At 39.9% G+C, this 26,602-nt stretch overlaps 1 protein-coding gene across 2 annotated transcripts; it reads right to left on the bottom strand.

Annotated features, from left to right (window-relative positions):
- Window positions 1-778: 778 nt before the first annotated feature.
- On the bottom strand, window positions 779-26,527 carry AGGF1 (angiogenic factor with G-patch and FHA domains 1). Of its 2 annotated transcripts, none has more exons than XM_075182140.1 (14): window positions 26,081-26,527; window positions 21,840-21,930; window positions 20,371-20,561; window positions 20,041-20,172; window positions 18,831-19,016; window positions 17,005-17,074; window positions 12,656-12,767; window positions 12,524-12,575; window positions 8,974-9,075; window positions 8,181-8,343; window positions 6,956-7,038; window positions 6,390-6,517; window positions 6,042-6,141; window positions 779-1,839 (listed from the first exon to the last, which is right to left on the bottom strand). In XM_075182140.1, exons 1-14 carry the CDS (start codon window positions 26,384-26,386, stop codon window positions 1,642-1,644), a joined length of 1,914 nt encoding a protein of 637 aa, XP_075038241.1. In that variant the 5' UTR covers window positions 26,387-26,527; the 3' UTR covers window positions 779-1,641. The 2 variants fall into 2 exon arrangements, with proteins under 2 accessions (XP_075038241.1, XP_075038233.1); XM_075182132.1 differs by lacking the exon at window positions 17,005-17,074 and adding an exon at window positions 13,322-13,583.
- Window positions 26,528-26,602: the final 75 nt, after the last annotated feature.

Here is a 26,602-nt window from a genome sequence, read left to right as displayed (position 1 = left end):
TGCTTCTTCCATTGAGTAAAAATTATGGATCCCACGGAGTTGGTGCTTCTGGTGCATTCTACCTCTGTGGGTGGAGGGGTGACAGATAGATGTGGTTGTGGAACCATGTTTTCCATATCTCCCTGCTGGAGCACAGGTGTATTCATACTGACGGACACACTGTAAAATATCCACAGGTGGTACGAACTGTCTCATGGAAAACTTGCACTGTTAGGGCTTCCTCAGGACTGGATTTGAGAAACACATTAATAACCCATTGGGTATAGATGCTCTTAATTGTGCAAGTTACGTACATCTCGTCAATGTGTAATTATCATTTATGTAACTGGTTTAGTCACTCTAAAATAAGCACAATAACGTATCTCAAGTTATTCTGAAATTACAAAAAGCAAACAGCCAACAAATCATGGCGAAAGCTGCAATTGTCAAGTGAAACTACACTTTCCTACAAGCTGCTGGATTGTGCTTTCATTCCGGTAGCACAGTGATTAGCATTGCTGACTTGTTGGACTGGGGCCATTGGTTCCATTTATAACCAGGATTGTGTGTGGAGCGTGAATGTTTGTGAGGATTTCCAACGGGTGCTCGGGTTCCACGCACAGTCCCAACAACATACAGATAGGTCTATTGGCATCTGCTGAAATTGACCAATGTTTGTGTGGTTGAGAATTTAGACTGTAAGCTCCTCTATGGCAGCAACTGATGTGAATGATAAAACATTCTCTATAAAGCACCAACATGTTGATTCTGCATAAAGGATAATCATTCCAAAAACTCATTTACAGTTTCATAAAATATATATTTTAATGGATATTACATCTGCACTTTCAACACATACTTTATACTGTAGATTTCTTCACGGAAGAAACACAGATCACTATGAAACACCATTTACTAAGGCAACAATGTGGTACTGAGCCTTGGCCTTTCATTAAGGAATGATCAGTTTAAAAAAATATCTGATTTTCAACTGTAATCATAAGAGCGACATCACTGACCTACAAGAAACATTGTAACCATGTATTATTCCCTCAGTTGAGGCAATATGAATAGTCCGGGGGAAGAGGAACATTGATAGTTTATGTGTCTCTTTAAATCAGTGTGTTATTTAGGCGATATTAGTCATGTGTGGATTTTTAAACAAATGGATACTTTCACTAATGCTTTTAGCGACTTTTACACTTCTCAAATCATTGCCTAGCTCTTAACTATAAGCAGTCTGGATTAATTATACCTGCAGGAATTCCTGTTTGCAAAGGAAAGAAAGAGACTTATCTTGGTCTAAACTATAACCCAAACTAGGTGGTGCCAAGCCCATAACTCAACGGAAGCTGCCGTGTTTAGGGGAAAACACTCCACATACATAGATTTCTCACGTTCCTCCTGTGGTAACTCACAGTAAATTGTAATTTACTGCTAAATGTATTCTCAGTCGATCTGATAGCATCTAGGAAGTAGTACACTGTACATCCAATAAACCCACCCCTGGTGTAGGCTTATGTCTGCTAGACAAACGTCCAGTACATGGATAATCTGCCCCTGGGTTAGAACATTCATTAGTAGCAGTGAGCCCTGTTAATGTCTATACACTTTTAAAGTGACCAAAATAAGTCAGGTACAGTTCATACTTAATCCACTGGGTTACTGTGTTACGGTGCTCTTAACCCAGCCAGTGGATTTCTTTGCATCCGATTTTTTGGTATCCTGGAAGTTTTCAGCATATCTCTCTCTGGCCTTCTCCCAGTTCTTTTTGTTCTGAGTCTGACTCTGAATGTCTTCAATGGAAGCAGAACTGCGCGCCCCCAGGCCGGCCTTCTTCTTGTGGAGCTGAAGCTGGATCTGGTAAATCAGAGGACATTCTATTAGCAGGAGTTGCTGGACTGTTCCGCACACATATAAGTAAAGATGGACTATTATGCTGAGCAAAAAAAAAAAAAATCTGCGCAAGCTTTTTCACCCCATTAAGTCTGTTTATATTGTATGCAAAGGGACATTCAAATAGTATACATCATAACTCACATTAGGCATATTATAGCAATCTTATTTTCAATCCAAAAGTACACTTTCAAAAGTTAAGTCTTCAAAGAGGTTTGAATATTATTTCTGCTGCCAAACGATCTATCCACATTGTGTGCAAAGAATATCCGCCACAGCTAAGAAACTGGTCAGACATTGGCATTTTCCAATGATGTAATTGTATGGACAGCAATTTATCCCAGCATAGCCTTCAGGTGATCAATGTTCTCTTGCAGGAGGGAGAGCGATTATACATTAGAGCCCAGAATGCCTCTATTTTGTTACATCAAGCACTTGCATACATGATTTAAAAATGTCGCATTTATTATGAGCGTGCTTGGAGGTTCCATTGTTGGAAGCGGAACAGAAAGTTTCATATTACTTAGCCTTTTTGTTGTAATCACTATTGTGTGCTATGGTTATGAAATTACACCATTTTATCATCATATACATATTTAAAGGCCAACTGATCTGGAATGCTTGGGACTTGGGGTTTTCCAGATAAGAGGACTTTCCATAACTTAAATTATTATATAGAAATCAGCATACGACGCAGGGTTTTACAATTGGGATACACTAAAATTACACTGAAAACTTCCCCCTTACTGCTCCTGGCACTCCCGCTCGCATTAAAGATGATGGTCACATATAATAACCCATCATTAACCACTGGTTAGAAGCACTTTGCGAGGCAGCATCTAGCCATAATGACGTAAGAAATTCTGAGATCTGTCCCCCACATTGTGTTGCTGCAGAGTGCCTATTTAAAGTAGAATGAAGTAGGAGGTATTTTTGCCCTGATTCAGCAAGGAGAATTGGAGAGCCACAGCAATCAAAATAATACTTTCTAAATGCTCAGTGAATTATTAAACATGTAAAGAAGCAATTATAAAGTATTCCACAAGTTGTCCATTGACCTGAACTGCACAAGAAATCGCTACAACCCCCCTTCTGCGCCAGAAACCACCATAACCCTCTGTTGTCTCTTGACAAAGGGGTGTGTTATATTTACAAAAGAATAGACAAGACAAAAAAACAAAAAAAAAAAAAAAGATTCAAACTGACAAAAATGCATTCCAAAGGCGGCAGAGGAAATGATTACAGACGCACAATCTAGGGAAGGATACAAGAGGAAAAGAAAATTAATGAGAACTCGGTGTACTCCATTGTACAGACGTGGAAGAAGTATGAAACCACAAGCACACTGGCTGATTGGGGGGGATTGGCATGATCTAGCCAGACAAGAAGTTTACTTATTAGAAAAGCTGCAGAAGTGAGTGGCACTGATGAAACAAAGTAAGTGCAAAGGAATCTTCAAAGTATTCCGCAAAATGGGCCTTTCAGGAAGAAGCATTGGCTGAAAATAACCCATATACTTCCCATCCAATGAGTTTCCAAAACACCAGCTAAAGGATACTGTAAAGATCTGATATGAATGGCACGAATCAAACACTGCAACACCAACCACACAGTAAAGAACGGATACAGTATTATGTTATGGGGGTTTTTCAGGTTGCAGTCACTGGCAATCTGTTCGTAATTACTGGGAAGATGAATGGAGCATATTACAAACAAATCCTGCTGCTATCTGTCAAACTGGGTTGGAAGTTTATCTTTTAACAGGACAAGGATTCAAAGCAAAAGCACAACACTGGAATGGATCACAATGAAGAAAATAGAGGTCTCCTACTGAAAATCTGTGGCAAGGCCTCAAACTTGCTGTCCATCGCTGCTCTCCAAACTAACCTGCCAGGGGTGACTCAGCTAAGTATTGACCAAGGGGATGATAGTTCAGTTGTGTTTTTTTCATTGCTTTACGGTTTACTATTTAGGGTAGGGGAACACAAACCTCACAAATACAAAATTGTATTTTACCAAATAAAAGTTACAGCACTTATAACTGAGAAAAAGGGATGGAGTTGAATACTTATTCAAGACACTGTATATCATATATGTACATTTGTGGGAAAGATTTATGAAAGGTGGGACTAAGGAAAAAGGACTATAAGGAGAAATGTTTGTACCAGTGACTCACAAGGAGTAGTTTGGGGTCTAATCAATGCTCCAAATTTTCAAATTGTAAACAGAGTTCTGGCGTCTCTGCAGAATCAAGTAATGCCAAAAACAATGCTGAATCTATTTACACAATTTCTTTTTTTTTTCTCTTTTTACTGGTAGGTACTCAGATGCCTCCCATTGTACATCCACTTACCAGAAGGGGAAGGACTTTGATACAGCACAACATAGCAATTAATCTTCCGGATAGACGTTTGGACAAAGCAGAACTTTCTATTCTTATTGAAGGCAATCCTTTATCCTTAACCACCAAACGTGACCGTTTTCCCACCCTACTAGATTGTTTTACTTCTAGTGAGAAATGTACATTTAAATGAATTACAAACATTTCCCGCCAACACAGGCACTTAAGATTAAGATAAAAAAAATAAAAGGAGGCTTTGATCCAGGTACATTTTGACATATAGCTCTTTTGTGGAAAAGGATATTTAAAAGGACTCTACTTGCATTCCAATGCAAACCATATTGGCCAAATATATCTATGGGTGAGTTTAAATAGTTGGCATCCTGGTAAAGTCATCCGACCTGGCGATAAAGGAGGTGCAATTGCAATCTATAGGAATAAGATACTCCGTGATATCTGTCCTAAGTTTATCCAAGGGAAGGTTGACTAAGAAATATTGAGCTTTGCTTACGAGTATGTTGCAGAACTCAACAGAAAAGGGCTGGATCCTGTTGGCTACATAGAAGCAAAATAATTTGACGACAAAATTCCTCTGCTCAATTATTTCAGTGTTTATTCGGTAACTAGCTTCTGTTTATTTGGATTCAGTCTTGAAACGGTTTGTCCACATGATGTCAACACACTTAAGGGACACATGTTTTTTATTATTATAACAGAACTTGATGATTTACAGAAGATAGGGTGAAGATTATTAGGTGGCACTGTGCTCAAAATATCAAATCCACCCTAACTGGTAAAGCTGCAAAAACCTAACAAGATTTCCCTCCTGGATTACAAATGTATAGAAAAAGACAATTAGCTGCGCTCATACCAGGTCACCATCAGTATTCCTTAATTCTGAGTTTTCAGGTGATGGTATGCTAAGAATCCTACTCACTGTTTTTTTTGGTAGGATTCTTAGCATACCATCACCTGAATACCACAAGTATTCCTTAATTCTGGATTATCTGGTATGAGCACAGCCAATTGTCTTTTTCTATACAGAGGATTGGGTGCTGCCAACGATTTATGTATCCACCCTTGACATGCAGTTTTGAAAATAGTTAGCTTTTAAAATACCGTGGAAGTAGGTCTTAATACCCAGACCTTACAGGTTAAAGGAATATGTAAGTGTGATAACATCTACTTGTTTCTGTAAAAAATTATGTAGCATTGTGCTTAATTAGTGTATGATCATCTGTGTAGAAAACAGGATAGACATCAATATGTTTCTAATTTGTAATTAAAGTTTCTTTTTTCCTCTTTTCATTACTTGAAGCTATGTATACCAGTGAATCTGGTTGAAAAACACTACACAGTGCATAACCAGTTTCTAAATAATTGTGACTCTGGTCATTCTCACTTTATATAAGACTGTGGGTTTTGATTTCTTAAACAATATTTAACGTTAAAATTACCGTAATAAATACAAGTGTATACTTCTTCAGCTGCACAAAGTGCAAAATAACATTTTCTAAAATGATATATAAAATTCACTTTGATCCTATAAGTAAAAGTTACTAGAGAACTGTAGCAGAATACCATGTAATGAAGAATAAAGGGCACAATGACAACAGCTGGGTACTTTATACTAACACATCCATTCTGTTACTCTAAGCGGTGTCGTGTTCCATTCACCAATACAATAGAAAAAGACAAATTACTAGTGCTTCTGTCCTACAAGTTTTAGTAGGCCTGAACAAAAGCTGTGACTGTACAATACGATTTATTGTCAGCCGCCTGTTTCTACTCACGCTTCATATATGAACCAGACCTCACAACATACCGGATCTCTCATGCCATCACCAGATTTGCCGAGTCCCTCTCCCTTCTTCCATCCCATCTTCTCTAGCATTTTTCTTCCCTTGTTACCGTCATTAATTTCACTGTGCAAAGGGAAAATAACCGTTACACTTGGGTTACTGACTATGTGTAATGGATATTTTAGATACAGTCATGCAGCAGTTCCCTTTAATTATATTCGGCTACACATGGTAGTTTGATATATAATAAATAGGGCAGTGAAATTAGGTTAGGATGTGTAGATCGTCCTGGGCCTCGTTGCCATCAATGTCACTATCAAGGCATGGATAAACAAATCATTAAACCGGGGTACAAGGCGCCCGCAACGTACACGTGTACAGACGCTGGAGCATCCTCTTTCTGGAAGGTGCCTTCACTTCCCACCACCTGGCGACGTCGGCCTGCTCTGTCTTTGTACTTTGAATTCTTCAATACTTTGTTGTCTTCATAATCAGCTCCCTAAAACAATTAATTACAGTCAATCAAACAATTGGATACAAAAGTATCGAACACAGAGCAAAAAGGATTCTAAAATAACAGTCATGTCAGTGGGAACAAAACAAACTTGGATAACAAGGAACATGTTCAATACTGTACTCCACAAAGGCAGAGACGGTTGGACCTCTAAAATCCTGTTTTATATCCATTATGCCAGAAGTAGCAGTTAGACCTGTGTTTCTAGGGGTGTTTGATAAGGGTCAGAGCACCTATTGTATTCATACTTCATTTCCTGTCTCTCTGGGTGTTTCCAGCTTTAAAGTGGTTGGGGCTTGGGCAACAAGCAGCCAGAGGAGGTTAATGGCAATTCAGAACATTTCAGCTCTTTAACCCGCGCTATTTATTTATCATAGGAAAACATGCTGTTGCTGTTAGAAGAATGACATTCCCACCTCTTACCTGCAAGCCATATTTCACACGGATCTGCTTGAGTCCCTGTCTTCTTAATAATTCTTTCCCCTCTTTGCTTAGGATTGGACCAGCTGATGATACAAAGAAACATAACAGACACATTGTAAATATAGTAGCAATGCTCAGCTCTCATAATACATTTTTACGTCTAGTATTTCTTACCCTATATTCAGCACAGGTATTACTTGCAACATGTAATTAACTTTACATCTCTAGTACACGGATAAGCACACAGCTTAGCGCTGAACCGTATACAGCAGAGAGCGATTAATCCTGTACTCAGGAAAGACAACTTTTATACCTCTCAACTAGAATGAACTGTTATTGGGTATTAAAAAAGCGGTTTTGAAATACAATACATTTATACACCAGGGGGTATATTTACTAAACTGCAGGTTTCAAAAAGTGGAGATGTTGCATATAGCAACCAATCAGATTCTAGCTGTCATTTTGTAGAATGTACTAACTAAATGATAGCTAGAATCTGATTGGATGCTTTAGGCAACATTTCCACTTTTTCAAACCCGCAGTAAATATACCCCTAGGAGGCACACCCTCTTCTTTAAACAGATTTCTGAGCCATAAAGATTGTGTATTAAAGGGCAGATGGTTCTATTGCACGACAGTGGGGCTTTATGTGAAGTGTTGGGGTGTTAGGAATTTCACCTGGCCTTCCCAAATACTATTGGTGACACATATATTTTTTATTACTACTAATGGATAACCTGTGCACTGTACAATCCAAAATCCTGGTCTTAACTTACATACCCTTTAACTATACTGCACCTCCTTACTCTATTAAATAATGCTCACCCCAACCGTAGCCTCTGCTCATAGCCTCCTTCTCGCTCACACCCCCAGGATGTCACTCATGCTGCACCTATCCTTGGGAACTCCTCCAGAAGCTTCAAGTGCTCCCCAAAAACTCATTCCCTCATTCAAAAGTATACCGTGACCCAGTAATAACTAGCCTCATAAATGTGCCTTTAAGATTTTTAATTGTTATAATTTCCTGTATGAGTGTACAGGTTGCTCGATTGCCACTGTATAAATTAACAATTATAAATGTACAATTTTACATAACCAACCTGGCTCCAGTATGGTCGGTAAAGTGTTCACTTCGGGAGCAGGCTGTAGCCCTGATGATTATATATTATAGCTCCATATCTGGAGACAAGCCATGGCTAGCTTCACACAAAGTACAAGGTCTTACCAGATCCCTCTTTCTTATCTAGAGACAGATGTGCTCTGACTTGCCCGGGTTCACAACCAAAACAGGTTTCACTGCCGGGATGCACATGAAACGAAAGGACGGTTTCCCCAAACTTGACCTCATCCCCATGATGCAGAACGCACGGCTCAGAGAGGGCTTTAGGCTGTAACAGAACACTGAGCTTGTTAATTACCTTGTACAGCAACAAGACTTTATACAGGAAATACAAAATAAAATAAATATAATTTTCATGCCATCAATCCAAATTAAAAGTTGGTTATACATTTCTTGGTCAACTGCACAACATTCCAGCCTCCATAATGTTTTAAATGCAGCTTTATATTACACCTGGCGACAAATATGGCACATCCATTGCATATAACCCAGATACAGAAGAATTAAAAAAGTTGATTTGTAATAGAATACATTTTTCTATAACATCTGATGTTTCAGAAACGGGGAGTAGCTGGCAAATATTAGCTGATCAGCAGCCTATTAAAAATATATTTTAAAAGGAAAAAAAAAAAAAATGCAGGTGGGCAAGTGACCCAGCCCAAGATAGCAGGTGTAAGAAAATTCTACAACTTTGCTTTATTGAGAGGTCTTAAAAATCTAATGAATAGAAATATGGTCAATTTTCTGCCTAAAATTTGGTTTGACATTAGCTGCACATTTTTTTCCACCTATTTAGAAGCACTGAAGGCGCATCTATTCACTTGTGTGTGAAATTACACTTGGATAATTAGCAATCGTTATGGTATGACAATTAAGTAGTAAATTACCGCCAACTTACCTGCAGAATCTGGTTGCCATTAATGACGGTGCCATTCTGGCTGCCTTGATCAACAAGTACATAGCTTTGCAATTCATGGTCAAAGTAAACTTCAGCATGAAACTAAAAGACAGAAGAAGAGGACATTAGGCAATAACAAACAAAATATTAATTTTCTGCCCATTCTATATTCTCTTCCAGAGTGATGGGGGAAATTAAATGCCAAGCTCTTATTATATGAACCAGGGCACTTACTGCAGAATTGAAGTGTCAGGGCTTTAATTATCCAAAACAGGTATGGATGATATCCAAAACAAAATAATTAAGTACATTAAAGCCCTGCTAAAGCCAGGGGCCACTTCTCCCTTCTCATCCTCCTTGATCTCTCTGCAGCCTTTAACACCGTTGACCACCCCCTCCTTCTCCACACCCTCCCGTACCTTGCTGACCGATCCTTCTCAGTCACCACCTCTGGGTCTCTCTCTCCCCCCCCGTCCACCCTTCCAGTCGGGGTCCCTCAGGGCTCTGTTCTGGGACCCCTACTCTTCTCTCTATACACCTCTTCCCTGGGTGAACTCATCAGCTCCTACGGCCTCAACTACCACCTTTACGCTGACGACAATCAACTTTACCTGTCCTGATCTCTCTCCCTCCCTCCTCACTAGGGTATCCGCCTGCCTCTCTGCCATCTCCTCCTGGATGTCCTCTCGATTCCTCAAACTTAACCTCGCCAAAACTGAACTCAGTCTTTCCTCCCCCTCATACCTCACACTCTTCTGACCTCTCTATCATTGTGGACAGCTCCTCCATCTCCCCTGTCCCCCAACTTCGCTGGCTCGATGTCATCCTTGACTCCTCTCTCCCCTTTGGACCCCACATTCTCTCTCTTGCTAAACCGCCTTCAGCTGCGTAACATCGCTCGCAGGCCCTTCCTCTCCAAAGATGCCACCAAATGTCTTATTCACTCTCTGATCATATCCCGCTTGGACTACTGCAACCTCCTCCTTACTGGCCTCCCCCACTCATCTCGCTCCCCTTCGATCTGTACTTAACGCTGCCGCTAGGCTTATCTTGCTTTCTCGCCGCTCCTCTTCTGTCTCCCCCCTCTACCAATCCCTTCACTGGCTTCCCTTCCCCTACAGAATCCTGTTCAAGCTCCTCACACTCACATACAAGGCCCTCGCCAACTCCACTGCACCCTACATCTCCACCCTCCTCTCTATTCACGCTCCATCCCTCTCCGATCTGCTAATGACCGTCGCCTCTCTTCCACCCTGATAACCTCCTCCCACGCGCATATCCAAGACTTCGCCCACGCAGCCCTCCTCCACTGGAACAAGCTCCCTCCCTCCATCAGAACTTCTCCTAATCTGTCCAGTTTCAAACGGGCTTTAAAAACCCACCTTTTTCTTCAAGCCTTCCAGTCTCCCACTTAATTGCCTACCTTTTCTTCTGCCTCTTCCCCTTCATTCCCCCTCCCCTTCCCCTATCCTCCATTCCTCCCTCTCTCCCCCGTGTCTCTCTGTCTACCCCACCCCTTAGATTGTACGCTCCTTTGAGCAGGGTCATATCTCCTCCTGTCTCCACCACTTCTAACACTGCTATCCAGCTACCTAGCCCTCCCCCTCGAGGACCCTCTTCCCCACCCCGTCCCCTCTCGCTCCCTCCTCTCCCCTCTGGAGGTCTCCCTGTCATCCGTGCCCTCCCTCTTGGGCTCCGTCGTAAGCGGATCTTGCCCTCTCCCCTCCCTCTCTAGCTGTGCTTTGAGCTTACTGAGCTACTGTGCTTATTGTTTACTGTACTGTGCTGTCTCACCTCGTATTGTAATTTGTTTGTCCCTGTGCGGCGCTACGGACACCTAGTGGCGCCCTATAAATAAAAATTCATAATAATAATAATAATAATTAAAAATTATTTTCTTTGTACACTGCATATTCAACTATGCATCTTTTTGCATCTCTCATTTCCCCTCTATTAACTATACAGTAACTATGGGTGATTGAAGCAGCAGCATGACGTCATGGAAGGCAGTTCTAACTGAATGCTGCTGCAGCAAGTTCTGCATATTAGGGTCACCTCTCTGGAGGTCAGGTTTCATAAGGGCTCCTGCAGGAGCAGAGGGGAAGAGGGTCTGGGAGACAGTATTAGGGTGGTGATCGGTTTACTGTTAAAAGTGATTTATCCATCAACATGAAATATTCCTATTTAAAGTATATACATATAGGAATAGGTCAGATTATTCGACTGGTATAGTGACAAGGAACTCTCTACTCAACTCCAACCAGCTTAAGAAATTCTTCCATCCAAATAATGTGCTTTTGTTTTTCACAGCTTTACCCTTGGTAAAATGAAACATGAAAACATCTGTCACTGCTCAGCTCCTAGAGGCCCAACGTGTCAGTTATTTATATATGCATACCCCCCTTTCTCCAATGTCAGGGGTTTTGGCCAAGTGTAAACAGATGGGAAGAGAATATTAGTCCTCAGGAGGATGAAGACTGGACTGATCTGTATTCTCAGAAAATTAGTTTATTGGGCTTGTTTTTCCATTTAAAATAGTCCTACAAATCAACTCTTTTTGGGCTAAAGCAGGCCTGTCCAACCTGCGGCCCTCCAGATGTTGTGAAACTACAAGTCCCAGCATGCCCTTCCAGCTATCAACAGGTTGTCTACTGGCAAAGCATGCTGGGGCTTGTAGTTTCACAACACCTGGAGGGCCGCAGGTTGGACAGGCCTGGGCTAAAGTTTGTAACTTTGATTTGGAGGCAACCTCTTCCCCCATACTGAAATGTCCCAGGGTTCAAATGACTAGATTGGTTAAGCAGGTGGCCATCACAAAAAAAAATGAAAGGGTCTTATTTTCCCTTCTTTTTACTACTACAAAAAAAAACAATTGCACTTAAAGGGAAAGCTCCTCGTTCCCCGACAACTGCATCGTGGAAGCCTCTTAATTTCATAATGTACAACCATAAAGCAGGGGTGGAGAAAGTCCGGCCGTTAAGAATTAAGGTGCTGGTGACCAGCTGCTAGGCCTTGCATCCATTCCCTTACAATGACTTATTTATCATTGTTCGATATGGGACACAGATGTTCATTGCAGACACAAATCTGCAGTGAAAATAACCTCCCTTCCGACACAGGTCACCTTCCCTTTCTGAGCACAGCGCCACCTGCCTGCACCAGCAGGGACTAACAGACACTAGATACAAACACACACAAACAAGCTGCAATAAGGAGCACATTGTAAGAGAAGACCAATTTTATTATCTCTCACTGACCAGAAAAAGGAGAATGTGATGAGGATTATGAATTTATTTTATGTACAAAATGTATGACATCCATTTAGACCTTACATAGAAAGTAAATACATATTCATATAATTTTTGACTATACAATTTATTCCCAATCTGGAAGTCATTTACATTGACAGTGCACTGGATGCGGGGTTAAACATGGAGGGAGGAGTTACACTCATAAAGCATAAAAATACACAGAAAGGCAACAAAACAGAAACCCAAGAACACGACACACTGACAGCAACCCACAGTAATTCGCTGTATAATGTACTCACCTTACTGACGCTGAGCTCCGCAATACGAATTGTATGCCCCATGTCCTTTTCCCTAAATAAGAAAATAAACTCTTCATTTCCTGCATATATCTCTCCAATATACTGTCTAATGTATACAGTAACTGTACCTACCTCCCGATGGTGGCACTTTTTACAGCTGTTATTATAAAGAGCGACCCTTTCTGTAGCACCGGTGAGCGAACTACTATTACCCGAATACAAGGAGGCCAGATCCGCTCTGTGTCTGCGCAGGAAGTCAATGAGAACATCATTATCAATCTCTTCTACAGCATTTAAAACACAGAAAATATTTGCAACTTGCTTAACTTATAAATCGAAAATACACATCATTTTTAGGCAAATTCCTGACCAATCTGAAATGCAATATAAAAAATGAGCACTTATGGATGCAGTAAGATTAGATCAGTTATTGGGATTTACAATTTAAAATGTGCTCCTTGCCCAGACAATATTCTGTGTCCCAAACCAATATGAATGAGAATGCAGCCTAATAAATTCACTGAATCATGAAAGTGTGGCTCTCTGTGTTTACATGTGCTAATACTCCACTCTAAACAACTCTGGACCCCATATTCAGTCAATAAGGTTTCAGTTTACTTTAACACAGCTTTTACTGGTCTCCCAACCATATGTAGAAAATATGTTAGATTAAAAACCTAGAAACTAAATACAGAGATCTTGGATTATGTGTTTTAGGACACAAACAGTACAGCCATTTCTCATGCAAGAAAACGACACTCCTGCCTCTTGGTGAAATCTAGATGCAACGGAGATCACCTTCAATGTCAGAGTTGTGAGGAGAAGCATTGTCTGCACTGGACATGTCTTCATCACTGGACGTCTTCTCAGAGTCAGTGAGCTCTCCCTCCTCTGGTTCACTGTCATCTAAAGAGGAGGAGCTGTCTCTGGTACTGAAGTCTACACAATGACTGCTCAGCCTGGCCTTCTTGTGTTCACTGGCAAACTCTTCCCTTTCATATGGACACTCTGTGTCATGAGCTGCACTATAGGAAGATGATGTTCTCATCTCCTCGGAAGCCTTGGGAAAAATTGGGACAACACTCAGGCGATAGAAATACAGAAATAATGGTCTCATTAAACTAACTTTTTACAAGAAAGTTGAGCTTTCCCAGAACATTACATGACCACTAAAGGCCTAAAAAATACAAAATGTTTTGGTAGCTGTTTAGAACGGATGATGATGGGGCAATAATGTGTCGGTCTCTGTACAATACAGGCTTCCTCTCTACAAACAAGCAGTGCAGTAAGCCTGTGATACTCTACAAATCAAATAATGCAAAGGTTTTAATTCATGTTTGTTACAAAATGACTTTTCATATTGTAAAAACATGCATTTAATTGTTGTGGCCCATTAAGATAAGATATTGTTTTAAGGAGAACATCTTTCACAACAGAATACATATGAAAAGTTATGATGGCTATACACTATGTTTTATATAGACTTTATAGTAAATAGTTTGAAAATGTGGAATCAATTCTGCAAGTAAAAAAAGTTTTGATAGCACATAATATGGTCCAAATCCCACCGTGAGAAAAAACAACTGGTCTTGGGATGTGCGCGATTTTGACTTTTTTTTTTTTTTTTTTAAAAAAGACCAAGCTATAAATATCTAGCAAGAAATCTAGAACAGGAAAATGACAGGTGAAATGTGCAATTTAGGGGCCAATTTATTTTTACAACATTTATTACACGGTCGCTGTGATAGATTTTAGAGACGTATCGCAGTATCTCATCTGCAATCCTAGCCTGAATGATTCCTACAAGAATTGATGCGGTTTTGAAGGCAAAGGGTGTTCACACCAAATATTGATTTGATTGAGATATCTCTTCTGTTCATTCACTTTGCATTTTGTTAATTGATAAAAGTAAATCATTAACACTTCTATTTTTGAAAGCATTCTTACTTTGCAGCAATGTTTCCACACCTGCCTAGTACTGTACATTTTACTTTCACTTCTGCATGAATCTCAGCCAAACCCCTCACTCCTCAGTGTGACATTTGCCATCTCTTGTAGACAGGCAGTGACCTCTACACTTCTTGTTTACGGTTTGCTCTGCAATTGTCCCATATTGTAGAGTTGTGTAACATATTGATTCTAAATATGTATTGGATACTAATAGATACAAACCATCTGCCGCAGGTTTTCCATCTCTGGGAGCCCTCTATGTACACTGTGACGATGATGTCGTATATCTAATGACTGATTATTTTCTGTTGAATTCATGTATGACAATGTACATTGTATGTAACCTTGTAATGCAATATCAACGTGTGCTTTGCTAGATGACATGAGTATGAACTTATGCAAGTGTCATTAATCTGTTGAAAATAGCCAGGCCAGGGAGAGATAGGATCTTTGCTGGTTCTGCTTGCCTAGATGGTTTACAACTTTGGGGCTTCAAACTCCAAAGGTGGGAAATCAGGTCCGGTGAACAATCCTATCTCAGGACATCCCTAACTCACTTCGAAAGCCCTGTGACATTTGGGAGATCAATCTGTCCTTATTGACAGCTAAACTCCAAAGATGGGAGGTGAGAGCTAGGTGGAAAACGGTTTAAAATCTTCTGATTTAGACATTACTGTGTGCATTCTCATGAGGGGGATCTATCAAGACTGAAATGTCCTATTTTCATCAATTGTGTTCCCTCACACACCAGGGGCTAGATTTACTAAAGGGTGGTTTGCTCAAACCGCCACTTTTTGGCTATTTTTTCGGCGGTTTTGAAACCGCCAGATTTATTAAAGCCCAAACAGCCATTAAAACGGCCAGAAATTACATTTTTCAAAACCACCACTTTACAAACCACCATCTCAATTTTAACAATGATGAACATACAAAACAGCTGGATTTACTAAGCTGGGGCTTTCAAAAACGCCACAAAACAACCATCCAAACAGACAAAATGAAAGAGGTGGTTGTGAATGGCGAGATTACTCAAACTGCTGCTGTTTGAGCTATTTTGCCATTCAGAACATAAGAGAAAGCAACAATGACATTTTAATTATTTGGAAAATCATTATTTATTGATTAAGTAACAAAATTTAATAATAACTTATGGGGGATTTTTTTTATTTCTTTTAGGGGACACTATTATAGCATTATATTTTGTGGGATGTGTGAATATATAATATTATTAACTGATTGTTAATGGTGGATATAATTATATATGTTGCACAATTTGTCATTACATATTATCCGAATAATATAATAATTAAATCAATTTATCCCCTTATTATAATGATTTTTTTCCTCCCTTATAAATACAATATTTAATTCATTTTGCCCATTAATCAATAAATAATGATTGCCAAAATAATTTAAAATATCAATGGTGCTTCTCTTATGTTCTGAATGGCAAAATAGCTGAAACAGCATGTTTGAGCTATCAAGCTATTCAGAGGCACATATTAAAACTGTCCTGTCCTTTCTTTTGGATGGCGGTTTTGATAGCGGTTTCATCCAAACCGCCGGCGGTTTAGCTTTCTCAAATCGCCAGATATCACCAGTCATTTTAAATTGAAGCCTCAAACCGCCCTAGAGTAAATGCAGGGGTTTGGACCACTAAACCGCCGGCGACGGGTGGCGGTTTCAAACCACCACCAAACTCTATTCTTAGTAACTCTAGCCCTAGGTCTTAAATAGTAAGTTGCAATTCTGATTTTATTTCCCATTTTATTTTCTAAAACTTATTTGTGCAAATTTATTATATGTCTTATTAACTTTTTTTGTAATTAAGCCTTGGAAACATTTTTCAAATTATATAAAATTTAATCTAGCGCGTTCTCAGTGATTCTTTGTAAACTTACGAAGCCCAGGGAGGCTCATGCTACATGTGTACGTGATTAATGTTTCACACTTAAATAAGTGGTGAACGCAAGGACACCATAATAAATCCTTAACGGGGGCGGAAAAGGTGTATTCATTCATTGCTAACTGACTAAAGTGACGCCAGTCATGGCCAGCTGTTCAAATTGTTGTATCTGGGACAGGCTGGATGTTCGTGACATACACCCACATCACAAACCCAATAGCCACCTTAGAACTGAGCAGCAAACAGCATATGTAGGTGCTAGATACACTCCTGCTAGAGAGTGTATCTAACAAATAATTATAAGTAGGATAGGAGATAAATTTGATTTAACCACAAATAAAAAAGGTTATAAAATCTCTCTTACACACTTGAGTAACAATCATATTTTAGTTTTTGTGTCACTAGAACAAAACAAAAAACAAACAAAAAAAACCAACAACTAAACTACACCTCCTGTATCTCTGGCCACAAAGAAGAATTTTCCAATACATAACAATTTGAATGTCATAGTGTGCCTATCATTACGTGTATAGACGGTCTGTGTGCTTAAAGCAGAAGAGTTAATTGCACAAATTGATCATTTCTACATAGGAATACAAATGACAAAGGAACAATTTAACTCTACCTTTGTAAGATGATGTGTATCCATAAGGAGCAATCCTCAAGCTAGCCATGTTTTCTGTCAAGTTTTGTACCTAAAGACAGGATGAAGGGTCAACATTGCTGAGCTGGATTATAAAATGGGCACATAGGCAGCCCGGGACTTCGGGGGGACCCAGACCGTCCCCATTCAAACTCAGTGGGGACTTGGATAAAATAGTGAATTGAGCTTGTGGTGAAGGGGTTACCATATATTCCAATTAATTTAGTTAGATGTTCTCACTGTGTACATAAACATCAAATAGGGGCTTGTTGAGTGTTCTATTCAGACTTGCAACTTAAAATTGGTATTAAATGTGTATCTTACCCTGCAATAAGCAAAAGACAAAGCTGGAGCATAGTTGAATTAATGCCCAACAGTCTGTACTGATCTCTGAACCACCAAGTCATCAAAAGCCTGCTGGATTGCTTCTGTCATTCAAACAATTCTGTTGTACATGTTATTTTATATATGCACTATTTCAAGTTTTTATAAACATCTGCAGAAACGTTGATAAAGCGCATCATGTAGAAGGGTTTAAGCAAAAAAAGAGCCAATGGTCACCAAAATCATTCCTCTTATGTGAGGAAACATGTATGCATCCAAGACAATAGCTTTTAAGTAGGCAGTGATCTCTTATCATCCACAGAAGGCGGTCTAGGCAGAAACATAAAAAGGAGAATCAGAGGTTCTCTACAACTCTTAGTTATTTTAATACTGGGAGAGCTCAACTTTCCTTACACAAAAACATATTAATTAAATCAAGGCCAGATATTGTCCCACAAGCACACACGCACAAAGAAGGTCAGACACAGTCACACAGAGAAACACCATGGTCAGGCACAGTCACACAGAGAAACACCATGGTCAGACACTGTCACACACACAGTCACACAGAGAAACACCATGGTCAGACACTGTCACACGCACAGTCACACAGAGAAACACCTTGGTCAGACACTGTCATGCGCACAGTCACACAGAGAAACACCATGGTCAGACACTGTCATGCGCAGTCACACAGAGAAACACCTTGGTCAGACACTGTCACACGCACAGTCACACAGAGAAACACCTTGGTCAGACACTGTCATGCGCACAGTCACACAGAGAAACACCATGGTCAGACACTGTCATGCGCAGTCACACAGAGAAACACCTTGGTCAGACACTGTCACACGCAGTCACACAGAGAAACACCTTGGTCAGACACTGTCACACGCACAGTCACACAGAGAAACACCATGGTCAGACACTGTCACGCGCACAGTCACACAGAGAAACACCATGGTCAGACACTGTCACGCGCACAGTCACACAGAGAAACACTATGGTCAGACACTGTCACACGCACAGTCACACAGAGAAACACCTTGGTCAGACACTGTCACGCGCAGTGACACAGAAACACCTTGGTCAGACACTGTCACACGCACAGTCACACAGAGAAACACCTTGGTCAGACACTGTCACGCGCACAGTCACACAGAGAAACACCTTGGTCAGACACTGTCACGCGCAGTGACACAGAGAAACACCTTGGTCAGACACTGTCACGTGCAGTCACACAGAGAAACACCATGGTCAGACACTGTCATGCGCACAGTCACACAGAGAAACACCATGGTCAGACACTGTCACACGCACAGTCACACCATGGTCAGACACTGTCACACGCACAGTCACACCATGGTCAGACACTGTCACACGCACAGTCACACAGAGAAACACCATGGTCAGACACTGTCACACGCACAGTCACACCATGGTCAGACACTGTCACACGCACAGTCACACAGCTGGTTACTGACTTTGCCATCCTCCTGTGCGCCATTCGGCTGCCGTTTCTTTTTCTTTTTCCCCCGTTTCTCCTTGGTTGGCCGAGCGTGTGGGTCCAAGGAGTGGAGGTCCACTCGCGAGTGAAACTGGTATCGACCACTCTCCACATCACAATAATAATATATACCCATTGAGGGATCATAATATAGTTGGGATTCCTTATTGTGAAAGAAAAAAAAAAAATTAGAATTTTTTTTTTTTTTTTTAAAAAAAGTGAACTTATTTATTAACCACTTTAAAAACACGTCAATTTTCACATTTTGGCAACATGCCATTTTTATTTCTAGGTTTACAGAAGTGATTTTAATATTGGGATTTTCATAACAGAGAGGAGCTTCCTTTTCGGTGAAATAAATAGTTTATTTTATGGACAATATAAAGTGGATAAACTAGCAAAAATAGGAAAAAAGAAAAAAGAAACCCCTTTTCCATGATCGTTATACTTACTTTTACATGTTTATTGTTACCATAAATATTTACACCAATATATAAATCAGCTACTTATCTCAAGTACATGGATATCAAACATGTGTAATTTACACAAGCTTTACATGTGGTCTGACAGCATTAGATGCTCCAAAGACAAAGTTCTACATTATAGGTTTAATTTTCTTTTTTAACCACACACTGATGGGTACAATGCACGCCCATGCACAAATTCTTAAAGGTGAAAGTAGATTAGGATAGGGCCATGATTCAGAAGATAAAGTTGGGATGCTTGTTCGATTTTTTTTAAATCGTGGGACTATCTTAATTCTGTGTGATATTCACATTTTTTTTTTTTTTTTTAAATGAGCATGTGACATTTGTACAAAATTCGTGATGTAAAAAGACAATGGGTGGTCAAGATTAATGTGTTCTACTAAATTACAATTAGTAGGCAACATGTAAATAAGTATTTTTAATTAACGCTGTAACATAAAATTTCTAATTATAATTGTTTATTTAAACCCTCCATCGGTTGGTGAGAAAGAAAAAATATTTCACCTTTTGCATTTTGTGCATGAGAATCGGAGTTCCATAGCTTGGATAGAGGGACACTCAGCGTGACTCCAGCATACGTGAGCACTGACTGACCCACAGTGCCAATGAAGGAACGCTCAAAGGGAATTTGATAGGCTTCGTATTACAAATACAGATGATGAAAGTTTACAAGTTGATGTACTAGTTGAAAACACATACCGAATCGTAGTAAAACCCAGTACTGTGGTCATAATACATCCCGGAGCTTTCATCATAGGCAAATCCGGTCTGAGACAAAGCCGCTTCTGCTGTTGCTCTCAAGCTTTCAGCAAGTGAGGTTCCTCCCTCTTCCTTATAATGTAAATTAAAATTTAACATGAGTTTATCTCACTATGAAATCAAAAGATAGATATGTTATCCTCACAAGCCCATTCAATGCCACATAATATACTGACCAAAACATACAGAAGAGTATTAAATAAATAAGATATCATTGTTGTAAATTTCCATTTTTGACATTTTATGAAAGTACAGTTCCAGGTGTCATACCAGAGAGGACGGAGCATCATTTGTTCCTTGCTCCTCTTCCTCACGTTGACTGTTACAGTCTTTTGTGAGCTCTGGTGGATCCGTCACAGGCTCTGCCGTCACCTCAGCTGGAACACTGCCGTTGCTTTCTTGCACCTCACATGAACTTGTGTGGTTGTAATTGTTAGAGGAATAATAATAGGAGTAGTAATCTGGAAGGGGACATTAACAAGCAAGGAGGTGAACTATTTATAATGTTTGATGGCGTTTTAAATGACATCTGTCTTCTATATTTTCACATTTTGCAGACTGTAAGACACACCCAAATATTAGATGTGAAAAGTCAAACACGCAGGTAAGACACACATCTTATGACTGGCACTTATTACCAGAAATAAATCACTGGAACACTACGTACATATTGACCATGTCTGTACTGGTCTTCACCATGTGCCCATGTCTCTCTCTCGGATTGTCTTACGCTCTTATTTTGTGCCTCCTGCTTTACTTCACTCTTCCCCCTTTTTGTGCTTCCACTTTACACTTCTCTCTTATGTTTTTAGGATTTCGTAGTGTCTCTCTCCCGCTTTTTGCCTCCCCTGATTTGTTCTTCTCTCTAAACCCCATTTAGTATAGTGTGAATAATTGATAATGTCGTGACCTTGTGTCTAAAAGTGTCATTTCTTGCAACTCTGTATACTGGCTACCTACCCTTGTCTCTCCATTGATTGGTCTGTCTGTAGCATCTAGACAAAGGGAGGAAAAAAAATAAAAAGTAGCAGCACTGCTGCTATAGCCAACAATGCAGCCGCTTGTTAATCTTTCAGACCATAAGATGCAAAAAGGTACTTATGTGTGTATTAAAAGGGGAACACAACAACTTTAACTTAAAATGTATTTTGTTGGCTCTAGGATTAGTGGTGACAGACTAGCAAACATGTGGCAGATAGCTCTCTAGTGGTCAAATTTAATAACAGACCACAGCATTTCACTATTAGTCAGTAAAGACTACTTATGGGACCCACTCAATAGAATGGCTTGCCGAACTATTGTCATGATGTTTTCTCTTGTAGGTCATGTGTTGGACACAGCAAACTCTGTGAGGTAGACTTGTAAATATTTAGTAGGTCTAAACAGGAGCATAATGGAAACACATTTTGTTCCACAAATATTTATCATTAAGTTTTGGATGTTCAGACAACATGAAAGTGTTTGAGAATTACTGCTCTATTAAAGAAGCAAAAAAACAAGATCCACCCAAAACAAAGCAATATATTTGTGATTAGAACAGACAGCAAAACACCAAGATATCCTTATGGTAACTCCCATTCAGCGGATGAAAAGTTTGCAGCAGTGATATTAGTTTATATTATAGATTTACCAAGACACAAATAATTGACTCCCACATGGAATTATTTTCAGGATTTTGTGTTTATTTTGCCTTAACAATATGAGAGCTTGTCTGTAGTAAAGAAGACAAATGTTCTTACCCGACCAAGCCGAGTAATCGTCTGTCTGCACTTCTTGGTCAATTGTTTCCGTCTTACTGCGCTCATGGATTTCTTGCCTTAATTCTTCTACCTGGGAAAGACAGAAAAGATTTTTTTTATTTTTTTTTTTTATTTTTTTTTTTATATAACAAAAGTTGCACACACTGTACAATCTGTCCAGAATTCACTCAATGATTGTCGCCTCTACTAAAGTTTTAAATGATCCTGATGAAGCAAAACGTATGTACTTTTGCATAAATGTAAAGTAAAAAAAAAAAAACCACACACACCCACAAGGGACTTATAAATAGGACAACTGTTAATGGCTGACCAAAACAAAAAAAATAAGCAGCAAGCTTTAAGGAAGCCGACGTCGCTTCAAGGCAACACCCTGGGTGAATGTGGAAATAAAGTGGCAATAAAGTCATAATTCGATTTTTTTTAGACCGCTTTATAACCAGACAAACACTAAGAGGCTTCAGTAACTCACAAATAATTGCACTTTGATATTTTGGGTTAAGTTTAAATTTAACAAAAAATACTGCACACACTGAATAAGGTGCAATTCTAAATCCAATAATTAGTTATATCAAAGCTACATTACCAGTTATGAAACATTTTTTCCCTGAGGTGGCCCCTCCACATAGCCCAGACACTGTTACATGCTTCTGTAGAACTGGGAAAAAAGGAATATCACTGTGTTTAAGTGAAGGCAGAGGGTGTGTGAGAGCAGCAGGACCAATCAGAAGTTGCAATCTTTTATTTACAGCGTGTGATAGGTCCCGTTCCCCCCCCCCCCCCCCCTGCTCATAACTCCCTCCCCCACCGGTTTTCCGGCCACCTAGGAAACTATGTTCTTGGGTGGTAACGCAGCTTTTTTTTTTTTTTTTTAAATAAAAATCATCATTTCAAGAAAGTGCTGTACAAATTTCTCTGTTCACTGCAACATGTTCATCTCTGGTTTTATATTTTCACATATACAGATGTTAACAAAACTTACATTCTTAAAGTACTTTAATAGAGCAGGATATGTCTCTCTTCTAGTTTGCAGGAGTAATAATAGTTATGGGAGTAATAAATAGTAGCCGCTCGTTCAGGATCAAGCAGAAAACATATGGCTCCTACAGGTTCCACCAGCTTGACCCTATATTAATTAAATCAGACAGCAATGGTTATGGATGCAGTGTCAGATTTGCAGATCTGTTTTACAAAAGAATTTTGATATATGTGGAATCGCCATAATTAACACCATGGATAGGATTGTGTGGAAGAGAATATACTGGTAACTACAATGCTGCCCATGGTGTTGAGGTTTAATGTCTTTTGCACTTTATTAGAGAAGGGGTATAATACAAGCCACCAATCTGGTTAGCTGCGCTGATTGACAAGTATCAGAAGTTTCTGAAAACCAATCCCTAGAAATCTTGTATGCCAGCAGACAGACTGTCTGCTAGGCAGATAAGTGGTGCATATATATATATATATATATATATATATATATATATATATATATATATATATATATATATATATATATATATATATATATATATATATATACTAGCCCAAGATTTGATGAGGGCAAGTGGGAACTTACCCAAGTTCTTGAATGTCTTTGGGCCCCCCACAAACTTCTTAACTTCCCAGAAGAAACTAAGGGGCAGGTTCAATTACTGTCGATTTGCATACAGGGAGCTGGGAACGGATAGAATATCACTAGGCAATGCTTTTAAGTTCCCGAAAAGCATATGCTGGCCATTGCCAATTGATGGCCTTTCTGTGCCATCACAAAATGTGTATGTAGGAGACTAATGTCCTACTGCCCTTAAGATCACATTGTTCCTAGTTGTCCTGTCTCAATGACCAGAGAATGCAATATGCCAATTCAGTTTCAGTGTAAGGTGAGAAGATGGGAGACAAATAGATGATAAATTAATATTCCTCCTTTCATTAAAGTTCAAGTACTCCAGCACTTGAGTGACACTAGAGAGCTAAAAACAACTAGGATTTAGGATGGACCCGCAAGTTCAGTCCTATAGTATTGTATAACATGTGAATCAGTGAGACATGTCTAAACAAATGATGCTGGGGGTGAGCACTGTATGTACTTTTGTGCATGCTACAGGGTCTGTCTCAATGTTTTGTTAAATGGCTTAGGGTTACTTTAAGGTGACCGCGGCCCCTTTTCTGAGAGCAGCCACGGATGTATGAACCGTAATTGTATTTGTATGTGTGGTACTTGTTAACCTGAAAAATGCCAAGAAATCATCAGCAGTTTTCAAACCTCTTACTGCATGGCTGATGTGATCATTTACAGACATTAGTCAGACAGCAGAAGGTTTGGAATTTGAAGTGGAAGAAGCAGTACTGTGCTGGTGAGACACAGCGGCACTTGTATAATTAATAAGTACCATATTTTTTTATTGGAAATAGTTTTACAAAGTACCTAGTTTTATGATGTATTGGTGGCATTTCTGACAACTTAAATAATTTAATATGTTAATTTTTCTTTTATGGGGGTTTATTTTAATGTGCATTGTTGAATATAAGGGTAGTTTCTTTTAATTTACATGAACTGATTCTATATAGAAAGATATTGTTGATACTCGCATTGTTAATTGCCAATATTTTCTAAAAATGCTTATTCATTGTAAAATACAAAGTAATATAGTGAGCAAAATTAGTACATTTAAGACTGCAGATTGTAATGTGCCCAGTTTAAATATTTTTCTAATAACTTGATTTTGAGATCTGTTGTTTTTGAGGCACCTCGTTGCCAGTGTTACTTTCGGTTTTACAGATTCCTCGAAATACTGTACATGCTCCTGATCATTAATGACATTAATTACTATCAAAAGCAGCAACAGCTATTAAAATATCTGTACTTCAGTTTTTCATTGTTGCTGGTTAGTTTTGAAATAAAATCACATTTAGGGTTTGGAAAGTTAGCCATAATCAAACCTAAATCCCCATCCCAAGCAAAACCCCAAACGAGACTTGTACTTGAAATTGGAGAAAAAAAAACTCAAGCCTAACTTGAATTCCAAAATGCAGGTATAAATCATATTATCTGTGTATTTAAAATGGATTGGGTGGCCTTTTCCCTTACATGAAGCCCTGATGTTTGCTCACACAGTGTTTTCCCAGGGCTCTTCTGATTCTCTAATAGAGAAACAGCAAATCACTAAAGCGCACCATCTTTAAATGTCAGAAGAGAGAGGAAGTTGAGCAGAGAGAACAATCACAAGATATAGGGGCACATTTAACAATCATCGGCAAAAATGAAAAATAGTTATCAATCCTTATCACATGGATAAGGATTGAACGATTTTTCAAATTTATGAAAAACGTATCACAGAAACAGCAGTTCCGAAAAACTGCTGTTTCTGTGATAAAAAAAATAATCATACTCACCCCGCCTCTTCGGACGCGCTGTCTCAGGATCTCCTCCAGGTGTTCTTCGCTCCTCTTCATCCTTCAATTGTGCATGTGCATTTCGAAGAACTGCACATGCGCACAAAGAACCCCACTCTGTCTCTGCAACTATCGTTGCAGAGAGAGAGAGAGTGGTGAGCGACAGGGAGGGATCATGTGATCCCACCATACATGCGTTGTCCAGCTCTGCTCTTCGGAGCAGAGCTGACAGCTTTAGATTTTTTCAATTCTGATAATGTACGAGAAGCTGGCGTACATTAACATGACAAGTTTCCCAAAAAAATGTTTTTGGAACTTGTTAGATTGCGGCCAGGCGCAGTCACAATGCTGTTGAATGGTGACTGCTCGCAAAAACAAAGAGGAGTGCAAAGCAGCAGATATCCACGATATCAGCTGCGATGCACCTTTCATAAATATGCGGAGGACACAGAGGGACCTTAATTTCACGGTAAGTGCACGATAGTGCTTTCTTAAATATGCCCCATACTCTCTTGAATTTGTGATTGGTACTCCCACCTCTCAAGTTGCCCCTCACTGCCTTAGGGGTCCATATATTAAAACACTGCGGTGACAATCATTATGCATAGCTGTATATCCAGTGATGCACAATGAAGCACGGCTGCTATGGTATTCACCCTGCCGAGGCTACTCTGTGAGTACCCCCTCCAGCACAAACTGTTTGTACAATTTACCAGCAGTCAGTGAATGGAGGATTATGCTCATGCATATATATATATATATATATATATATATATATATATGGCCATCTACTACTTATAGGTATAATGACAGGACCAGTGACTCACCTGCTTCTGCAGCTCCTGGTTGCTGGTCTGAGCGGTGCGGTGCAGTCTCTGGCTGAGGCTCAGCTGTTTCTTCATACGGCGCAGCTCCCCCTGACAGCACCTCAGCTTCTCCTCCAGGGCCTGCACCCGGCGGCACAGCGCCGTGTCCACTGATGGGGACTCCGGGCTGCCTGCTGCATGCTCACCCGCCGGCGAGCACTGATCGTCATCTGTACCGGGGGACAGAGGAGCCTCTACAGCCAGCTCCTCGTCCTCCTCCTCCGGGGATACCTCTCCAGAAACCTGCGCTTCTCCACTCCCGGCCATAACACTCCGCGGCCCCGGATCACAGACACCAGCCAAGCTACACCATCTCCGACAACTTCTCAGCCAGACGCCGACGAATGACGTCACGCGAGGCGCACAATTAACACGTCACGCAGTGTGGAGCGAACGGTCATAAAGTTCTAAATTATTCCAAGTAAAACAGTCGTTGCTGAAGCTGTAAGAAGCGGATAGGGACATAGCAGCGATATATCATTT

Source organism: Mixophyes fleayi, chromosome 1 (genome assembly GCF_038048845.1).
Source record: "Mixophyes fleayi isolate aMixFle1 chromosome 1, aMixFle1.hap1, whole genome shotgun sequence".
Lineage (NCBI taxonomy): Eukaryota > Metazoa > Chordata > Amphibia > Anura > Limnodynastidae > Mixophyes > Mixophyes fleayi.
Note: the sequence above shows the minus strand (reverse complement) of the source record. Positions and strands in the feature narration are given on the sequence as shown.